Source organism: Sinocyclocheilus grahami, unplaced genomic scaffold, assembly GCF_001515645.1.
Source record: "Sinocyclocheilus grahami isolate Dianchi unplaced genomic scaffold, SAMN03320097.WGS_v1.1 scaffold444.1, whole genome shotgun sequence".
Taxonomy (NCBI): domain Eukaryota; kingdom Metazoa; phylum Chordata; class Actinopteri; order Cypriniformes; family Cyprinidae; genus Sinocyclocheilus; species Sinocyclocheilus grahami.
Genome location: NW_015505623.1, coordinates 388,501 through 398,981, shown reverse-complemented (window position 1 = coordinate 398,981; position 10,481 = coordinate 388,501). Strand labels below are relative to the sequence as shown.

General features: G+C 37.0%; 1 protein-coding gene across 1 annotated transcript in view; it reads left to right on the top strand.

Annotated features, from left to right (window-relative positions):
- Positions 1 to 10,463, top strand: part of LOC107552246 (histone deacetylase complex subunit SAP130-like) — a 41,707-nt gene extending 31,244 nt beyond the window's left edge. The window contains exons 17-21 of the mRNA XM_016234102.1: positions 4,878 to 5,132; positions 5,930 to 6,055; positions 6,197 to 6,300; positions 6,474 to 6,587; positions 9,790 to 10,463. Of these exons, the coding sequence (XP_016089588.1) occupies positions 4,878 to 5,132; positions 5,930 to 6,055; positions 6,197 to 6,300; positions 6,474 to 6,587; positions 9,790 to 9,948 (758 nt within the window). The 3' untranslated portion in view covers positions 9,949 to 10,463. The remainder of the gene's footprint in view (positions 1 to 4,877; positions 5,133 to 5,929; positions 6,056 to 6,196; positions 6,301 to 6,473; positions 6,588 to 9,789) is intronic.
- Positions 10,464 to 10,481: the final 18 nt, after the last annotated feature.

Genomic DNA, 10,481 nt, shown 5'->3' with positions numbered 1-10,481 from the left:
AAGAGAGTGATTTGATGGTGTTTCTAGTATTTAAACCAGGCTGTTTAATACACCCCCAAATGGTGTTTTGACCAATTAGATGTCGTGTTTGCTCGGGGTGTTGCAATGTTTCTCCTTCCCATTCATAAATCAACTGTTATCTCATCATTCACATGACCTGCGTTTTTCCCGCTCTGGTAGAGTATACATTTTGGACATGATTTCTTATAATAAGAATATGATACATTTGACCAAGTATTGATTGGAAGAAACGTTTCAAGCATGAATTCTTAAACACACACATACTAAACATGAATAGCAATTCTTAAACTATTCAATAGTTATTCAAAATACATTCACAATAAATGATTAAGGCATGATGGTTAAACATGTGGGTTAGATACATGATAGATATATAGATATATAGCAATGGTTAGTTGCTCGAGTCCTTTTAGTGTCATTTAGATGCATATTCACATGGAAATTAAGGCATTCTGTGATTCTGTGGACGTAAGGATACGTTCTGTAAGGAATTTCCGACAGTCTGTTCTTTGTCGTGAAGTGGGGGAAGTCAATTTGAAGCTTGTGATCACTGTCACATGTTTCCATGTGGCGGTCACGCTGTGCATCTCTTTTGACCATTATTCTTGATAACTTGCCCCCAAAATTGACAATCTCCTTGGACTTGGCAATAAGTGTTCTTTTGTGTTAATGTTGAAAACTGTTCTGTGACAGGGGTTTAGGTTTAGGCTTGCTTCAGAGGGCTAATGCCTGATTTATGACATCCTGTTGTCTTGGGCCTCTGTGGAATTTTTGTGACTCCTCGTGCCTCAACTCGGTTTTGACCAAATCTTAGATTGTCTGATTCGGTCTGATATCCTACACTATGATTGCGTACACAAGGTTATTACGTTTGCATTTGGGAGTGTTCCTTTTCAGTGGGAGGAGAAGAGGAGAGAGAGGTAGGATGAAATCGGTATGAAATAGCGAAAGACAACGTTCAGATGTAACTTAATCAAATCACTTTAACACTTCAAACACTGCAACACATTTTGCCTTTGAGACCACAAAATGCTACGTGCTAACCACTAGCCTTCAATGCTAATAGCTTAGCTTGGTTATTTGTTTACAAACAGCTAACAAAATGGTGCTGGCGGACTAAAAGTTACCTCCGGAAAGGGTTTCTTAGAACTTCCGGGTTACGGCTGTTGCTATCGTGATGTACACAGCATGCGCATGTGAGCTTACTAGCTGTGGGTTGTCAGTGAGATGTCAGCGCATCTCGCACTACACAACCAAAAAGCACTATAGATTATTATCTTTTCTTACAGCGCTGAACCATCTCACCTCGTTAGAATGAGGTAAATTAATGTACAGATTTACTGCAATTAATTCAAAGTTATTGATATCTTCGGCGGGTATCAGCACATATTTCTACAGACAAAAACACGCATGGATTTAAGCACAATTTCACTTGATCGAGATTTCACAATATTAAATGTAGACAAAATTAAATGTTTTACTGCAGTTCAATTTTAAACAACAATCTCGAGTTTCACTTTCATTCACATGCTGGTATGCTCTAATAAAATATCCAGTAACACAACAAACTCAGTTTCTCTATCTTTTAATATATTTTTCCGGATAAAAATAGACAAGATTCATAATATTATCTTGGTGTCAATAATTTTCAAGTCAAATCTGCCAGCTTTCTTTTCTCCACCATTAAATGTAAGGAATTTAACTCATTAATTCTTGATAAGGGAATTAATCATTAATTTTATTTCTAGCTCAGGTTTTGAAAGGACTCCTGATTAAAACTGATTTCGAATTTGATAGTTTACACTCTATCAGTTACTCGGCCAGCGAGAAGTTAATGTCAGTGTATATTACCAATTTGACTATATGTATGTTCCCTGGCCACGGGCTAATACGTTCTTTGATCATTTGTAAACTCTTAGAGAGGTAACGTGATCTTTGGCAAAGGTTTTGACTTTAAAGTTATATGACACCAGACAATGATTCTTTATAAATGAAACACAAATTTTATTGGCTATTCTAGATTACATCAAAACTAAGCTAAAATACACACACACACACATATACAGTTCAGAAGTGAGTTAACGGAGCTGCATGAAGTTTCAAATTTCTAACTCGTTTTCACGAGTGGTTTTAAATTCAGCCTGAGAGAATTCGCAGATATTTTCTGATCTTGACTGCTCAATTCACCAGCGTCAGTTCAGCAGATAGAAGATATTGTTTGTACTTGCGTTTTGCTTTGGGTGACAGCTGAAAAGCGGAGTTATTCCTCGTGGCTACTGGAGGGGTTTCCGTTGCTGATTGTCAGTTGATTTGGCGCCGGAATGACATTTGGATGACGTCCTTTTGGGAGATCCCTCGTTGGATTGGTTGGTTGCCGGGTTACGGAAGAGCCTCTGGTTCTTCTGAGAGAGAGTCTGCTTTAGCAAGACTTTGCGTTCTGCAGAGTTACGAAGCTTCAACTGAAGTGTTTGAGTTCTTAGATGGTTGATCGCCTGATGGTTCAGCTTGTGAGCACAAGTTAGAGTGCTCTCCACACGGCGACAAGGCCTTGCTCGAGAGAGCAAGTGGCGAAAGCCTGCGTTCGGGAGAGCAAGCAGCAAAAGCCTTCACTCGAGAGAGTAAACAGTGAGAAGCAATTGAATCTGTATTGCAGTGGGGTTTTGGCCTGTGGCACAAGTCCGTCCCACGGCGCGCTCTTCCAATCGACTTGATGCAAGGCGGGGCGTGCATACCTTAACACGAAGCTTCACTTTTATCACATGTGGACACCATCTATAAAAGTCTTGTTAATACTTCTATAAAGTTTCTTAAATGCAAGTATTGTACATACTATTAAAGTTTACTTCATTTCAACATTCTGCATTTGTCGTGCCCATTCGTTCAAGATTAAACTTCACATATTACACACATTTTAATAACCTTATTTCCTAAAAAGGTAATAAACACTGATTAAAGTTGTACCGATTACATGAAACACATCAAGCATATATATAAGACATACAACATATTATTTGTGAATCTGGTTGACTTGTTGTAAGTTTCGCGTCCCTTTTTTGGAATGCAAAGGAGGGAAAGGGGAGGTGTCCTGAGGTCATGCCCATGTCACGAGTTGTGTGTGTCTGCCATTCTTCTGCTGGACAAGGAGCTCTTAATCTGTCGCTTTCTGTTTATCAGATATAGCAATTTATGTGTTAATGGGTATCACGCATCTGGTCCTTGAAAGCCCGTAAAACAAAGATAGTTTGTATCCTAGTTTGAGTTGGGTTTAAGCACTGTTTTTATTTGAGTCTCTTGAGACGATAAGCTAGATAGTACAGGAACTGCTTCAACACTTCACTGACCCTGCATGAGTTTTACGACCACAGCTGGCTGCATAGGGGCTCCTCAGTTTGTCTCAATGGAATGTGATTGTTTCATGTGTAACTCAATAGGTCTGTTCGAAGACAGAGATCCTACACATGTTATAATACTTTTGCGCAATGAAAGATTGTTAATAGCATTTCTTGTTCTGTCTTATCTATCATATGTTGCTGCCTCATTACTGTGCTATAAATGTAAATGAAATGTATTTAATTTATTGCATATATTTGTATATAATTATATTTACTTGTTTTTCATGAATGTATATTACAATATAAAGCAATGTGTAACATTTTACCAGATTACACATATTTACTTTGATTTTTTTCCCCCACTAAATGTTTTTTTTTTCTCTAAATGTTTAGATTTTATAAAATCATTGTGAACTCATCATTTTTGTAGAGTAACTTTTGCTGCTGAATTACCTAGTTTATAATACTGTAGTATTTTTCTCATAGATTATGATTATATATATTTTTATTTGTTATTTTTCTTTATAATGAAGTTGCCTATATTTAGTAGATTGTGTGCAATACACAAAAGAGTGATGATCAGGCCAACACACACTGAGGTATAGAAATTAAATAAAAAAAAAACTGTGCTGGTATTGTCCGATACTCAGAACTTTTGGTATTGGATCGGGATCGGTTCTGAAAAAATGGTATCGTGCCACCCCTAATAAAATTCTATGTAATCACCTAAATTGGATCTACTGTTAGTTTTGGAACAAGTCTTATCCAGTGCTTGCATTTTTTTTTGTAGAGTAACTTTTGCTGCTGAATTACCTAGTTTATAATACTGTAGTATTTTTCTCATAGATTATGATTATATATATTTTTATTTGTTATTTTTCTTTATAATGAAGTTGCCTATATTTAGTAGATTGTGTGCAATACACAAAAGAGTGATGATCAGGCCAACACACACTGAGGTATAGAAATTAAATAAAAAAAAAACTGTGCTGGTATTGTCCGATACTCAGAACTTTTGGTATTGGATCGGGATCGGTTCTGAAAAAATGGTATTGTGCCACCCCTAATAAAATTCTATGTAATCACCTAAATTGGATCTACTGTTAGTTTTGGAACAAGTCTTATCCAGTGCTTGCATTTTTTGATATCACTTGCTTATTCCGGGAAAGAAACAAATGAAACTCAACAACAAGCCACTCTGGACACTATTCGAATTACATGTGCCATGTTAACACCTTTTTTTTTTTTTGGCCATAGGAGTTTGCTATAAAAGGTGGTTTGTATGTATCTGACAGCTTTAAAGCTAGACAGACAAAATGGTAGATAGAAGTAATAAGGCTTGTCAGATCAGCACTTTGATTAGCTATTTGAGCTGTCAGTTATTTATCAGAATAAGGTCAATTCTGCATCCAGCTCAAGCAATGTATTATCACATGGGCTGTTTTAAAATGTCTTTGATAAGATACGATTTTAAGGCTGGAGTTTGGGAACTCCATATATTTACGAGTTCTATTTTTTTTCCAGTGCCCTTATCTCCTTTTTCGACGGGTCCGGCTCCATCCCTCTCCTCTCAGGCCTCCACCCTGGCCATATCTTCCCAACCTGGAGACCTCCTACCCGGGGCCTCTCCAAGAAAGAAACCCCGCAAACAGCAGCATGTGATCTCCACTGAGGAGACAGAGATGGTGGAGACCAACAGCACAGACGAAGAGAGAGCTAGCAGCCGAGCTCCAGGAAACAGACCTGAAAGACATGAGTCTCCACCTAGGGAATATGTTGGTGAGATTATCCATGGATATATACCTTTTGGAAATCATAAAAAAAAAATTGATAGATCCAGTCTGCACCACATAAACATCAGAAAATCTAAATAGCTGATTATGTAAAATTTCACTAAACAGTTAATCCTTTCTAATAAATGAAACAAACTTGATCGTAAAAAAAAAAATAGAAGTTATTGATCACACCAATGTAAGTAATTGTGATTGATTGCACCAAATGAATGTGAAAACAATATAAAGACAGTATTATTAATGTTTAATTACTTTTTTCACGTACTATGAATGAATGCCATTATTACTGATGCTGATGCCTCCATTAAAATTTTTTTTTTTACAGAACATTAAAAACATAATAGCAAATTTTAATTTAAGTGAACATGAAAACAATATTCACATAAATTCATCATAAATTATGATAAATATACATAAAAGTGCGAAACAAGAAAAAAAACAGCAGCCACAGAGCAGCATAGGATACAGAAAGAAAAGAGCTGGCAGTACCCATCAGTAAGATTTTTTTTTTTACATATTATTTAGAATCATAATTAAGACTGAAAATATTGAGTGTTACTTTATTTTTTTTAAACAAAGCTGTCAACATGTGATATTTAATTATGATCTACCTACTTTAGCATTAGAAATGGCTTGTAAATGTCACAATTTGGACTACTGTCCTACTGTTGTTTTTATTCATTTTTCAATTTCCTTATGATATTAGTTAGCAGTGTGAATTTGTAATACCCCCCAAAATGGGTGAACACTTGTTCAATTGTGACATTGATTGTATTAATGTAGATGAGGACGGTGTTCGTTACGTACCAGTCCGCCCCAGACCACCCCTCACTCTGTTGCGCCAATACCGTAACCCATGGAAGGCTGCCTATCACCACTTCCAGAGGTACAGTGACATCAAAGTCAAAGGTAAGTACTTTCTGAACATTGTCTGCTTTCTCAGTTTTTTTTTTATTTGGTGCACTGTTGTTTTCTTGTTCTTTTTTAAATATGATTATAGTACTGAATATGGTCATATGAGTTAAAATCTTCTCACTACTGTCTCCTCAGAGGAGAAGAAAGGCAGCCTTCAGGACATGGCCAATCAGAGAGGAGTAGCATGTCGAGCTCAGGGCTGGAAAGTGCACTTGTGTGCCGCACAGCTGCTACAGCTGGTGGGTTCTGCAGCTGATGGTGTCATTTCCACCAGAAATTTATACAGTGGCTTAATTAGAGTTTCACTGTGTTATATATATATATTATATATTATGCTAACAGCCTGTTATTGAGGTGGTTAATGTTGCATGTAGGTAACATTTAAATGAATTCCTTTCTTGTTTGATCACAGACTAACTTGGAGCATGACGTGTACAGCCGGCTGACCACCCTGCAGGAAGGCCTCATCCCAAAGAAGAGAGCTGGAGCTGACGAGGATCTGCACCGCCTCAATGAGCTCATACAAGTTAGTATCTCAAGATTACCAACCCACTATGGAAACTCCAATAAACAGGCTCCGAATGCCCAAAACCACCTTGAAAGAGAAATACTGAATAATGATACAGCACCTAAAATGTACACTTTCTCCTATATATTAAAAAACTTTTAACCTAAAAACGAAATGCAACAGAACATAAGGGGCTCTTTAAATTGAAAATATGAAAATAAAACAAGCGTTGCGTTTATTTTTTTCTAATTCTGTTCAGTACTTTGTCTTTCTTTGGGGTTATTTCATCCAAAAATGAAAATAGAAAAGTCATCACCTGGTGTTTTTCTAACTATTGTATAATTATATAATGCGAGTGAATGGTGACCAGCATCAGTCTTTTAAAAAATCTGCAAAAGTATCAAAGAATTTTATTGATCACACCAATGTAAGTAATTGTGATTGATTGCACCAAATGAATGTGAAAACAATATAAAGACAGTATTATTAATGTTTAATTACTTTTTTCACGTACTATGAATGAATGCCATTATTACTGATGCTGATGCCTCCATTAAAATTTTTTTTTTTACAGAACATTAAAAACATAATAGCAAATTTTAATTTAAGTGAACATGAAAACAATATTCACATAAATTCATCATAAATTATGATAAATATACGCGAAACAACGAAACAAGAAAAAAAACAGCAGCCACAGAGCAGCATAGGATACAGAAAGAAAAGAGCTGGCAGTACCCAATTTTTTTTTTTTTTTTTTTACATATTATTTAGAATCATAATTAAGACTGAAAATATTGAGTGTTACTTTATTTTTTTTAAACAAAGCTGTCAACATGTGATATTTAATTATGATCTACCTACTTTAGCATTAGAAATGGCTTGTAAATGTCACAATTTGGACTACTGTCCTACTGTTGTTTTTATGCATTTTTCAATTTCCTTATGATATTAGTTAGCAGTGTGAATTTGTAATACCCCCCAAAATGGGTGAACACTTGTTCAATTGTGACATTGATTGTATTAATGTAGATGAGGACGGTGTTCGTTACGTACCAGTCCGCCCCAGACCACCCCTCACTCTGTTGCGCCAATACCGTAACCCATGGAAGGCTGCCTATCACCACTTCCAGAGGTACAGTGACATCAAAGTCAAAGGTAAGTACTTTCTGAACATTGTCTGCTTTCTCAGTTTTTTTTTTATTTGGTGCACTGTTGTTTTCTTGTTCTTTTTTAAATATGATTATAGTACTGAATATGGTCATATGAGTTAAAATCTTCTCACTACTGTCTCCTCAGAGGAGAAGAAAGGCAGCCTTCAGGACATGGCCAATCAGAGAGGAGTAGCATGTCGAGCTCAGGGCTGGAAAGTGCACCTGTGTGCCGCACAGCTGCTACAGCTGGTGGGTTCTGCAGCTGATGGTGTCATTTCCACCAGAAATTTCTACAGTGGCTTAATTAGAGTTTCACTGTGTTTTTATTTGGGGCACTGTTGTTTTCTTGTTCTTTTTTAAATATGATTATAGTACTGAATATGGTCATATGAGTTAAAATCTTCTCACTACTGTCTCCTCAGAGGAGAAGAAAGGCAGCCTTCAGGACATGGCCAATCAGAGAGGAGTAGCATGTCGAGCTCAGGGCTGGAAAGTGCACTTGTGTGCCGCACAGCTGCTACAGCTGGTGGGTTCTGCAGCTGATGGTGTCATTTCCACCAGAAATTTATACAGTGGCTTAATTAGAGTTTCACTGTGTCCAGAGGTACAGTGACATCAAAGTCAAAGGTAAGTACTTTCTGAACATTGTCTGCTCAGTTTTTTTTTTATTTGGTGCACTGTTGTTTTCTTGTTCTTTTTTAAATATGATTATAGTACTGAATATGGTCATATGAGTTAAAATCTTCTCACTACTGTCTCCTCAGAGGAGAAGAAAGGCAGCCTTCAGGACATGGCCAATCAGAGAGGAGTAGCATGTCGAGCTCAGGGCTGGAAAGTGCACTTGTGTGCCGCACAGCTGCTACAGCTGGTGGGTTCTGCAGCTGATGGTGTCATTTCCACCAGAAATTTATACAGTGGCTTAATTAGAGTTTCACTGTGTTATATATATATATTATATATTATGCTAACAGCCTGTTATTGAGGTGGTTAATGTTGCATGTAGGTAACATTTAAATGAATTCCTTTCTTGTTTGATCACAGACTAACTTGGAGCATGACGTGTACAGCCGGCTGACCACCCTGCAGGAAGGCCTCATCCCAAAGAAGAGAGCTGGAGCTGACGAGGATCTGCACCGCCTCAATGAGCTCATACAAGTTAGTATCTCAAGATTACCAACCCACTATGGAAACTCCAATAAACAGGCTCCGAATGCCCAAAACCACCTTGAAAGAGAAATACTGAATAATGATACAGCACCTAAAATGTACACTTTCTCCTATATATTAAAAAACTTTTAACCTAAAAACGAAATGCAACAGAACATAAGGGGCTCTTTAAATTGAAAATATGAAAATAAAACAAGCGTTGCGTTTATTTTTTTCTAATTCTGTTCAGTACTTTGTCTTTCTTTGGGGTTATTTCATCCAAAAATGAAAATAGAAAAGTCATCACCTGGTGTTTTTCTAACTATTGTATAATTATATAATGCGAGTGAATGGTGACCAGCATCAGTCTTTTAAAAAATCTGCAAAAGTATCAAAGAATTGTCCCATGCAACATGTGTCGTATATATTTCAATTGTTCTGGGGATATAGGTAGGGTGAAAGTAAACTGAGGCACCAATAGTGTCTCGTGTATGATGCAGTTGTGTACAAGAAAGCCAACAGCCAAGGTCAGGATTTTTATTAAATAATAAATTAAATTATGTTTGTTATTTACAAAACCCTATCATATACCTCCAGATCACTTGAAATATATGGCATGTGTTGCACAAGGCCATTCTGTGATACTTCTGCATATTTTTTTTCTGATGCTGGTTGCTATTCACTGTCAATATATGGAGTAGCGCTAGCATACATTTTTAAAAAGCGTACAAAAAAAGAATGAAGGGTGTACGGCATTGAAACAACACCAGAGTGAGGAAATAATATCGAAATGTTCTTTCCCTTTAACAACAATCATGAATTGGATGCAAATTAGACCTATACATGTAACGACTTGCCCAAAAACCATAGCACAACTTTACTGAAAATACATTCATGACCTTTTGACCTACTCTGTTCAGGGCAATATGCAGCGCTGCAAGCTTGTAATGGATCAGGTGACTGAAGCTCGCGACACCATGATGAAAGTACTGGACCATAAGGACAGAGTCCTGAAGCTGCTCAACAAGAATGGAACTCCCAAGAAGAGCTCCAAGTTAAAGCGCAAGGAGCGGGCATAGATGCCACTCCATGGTGTTAATCTTTGTCCTTCAGCAGAGTCGAACACAGGAATGCTCTTCAAAAGCTGGACCTGTTATGGTTCATCAGGTTGCTGTGCACAATCATCTACTTTCTTTTACAGTCTCGAAAAGAGAGAGAGAGAGACGGTTGTAAACCATCGAACTGTTTTTATAGGAACTGCTGTGGACTGTTAAACCGTCCATTGGGTATGAAGCAGCCTGGTTAACCAATGGTTTTTGTTTTTCCCCTAAAGAAATTCTTTAAGTATTTCATTTTAAAAGAAACAGGTTGTCTTTTTTTTTGTTGTTGTTGTAGAGGCGATGCTTTTTCTGTAATGGACCTTAAAGATCAGAAAGGTCATGTTTGCTAGATGTAACTCCTGTATCTAGTTTGATTCACACCAAGTACAGAATGCACACACGCACATGCTCACAAGAGTGTGTTAGCTTTCCATGTTTTGGTACCTTGTAACATGGGTGAAACTGGGTTGTTGTGTTTTTTTTTTTTGTTAAATACAAACGTTGAAGTTAGT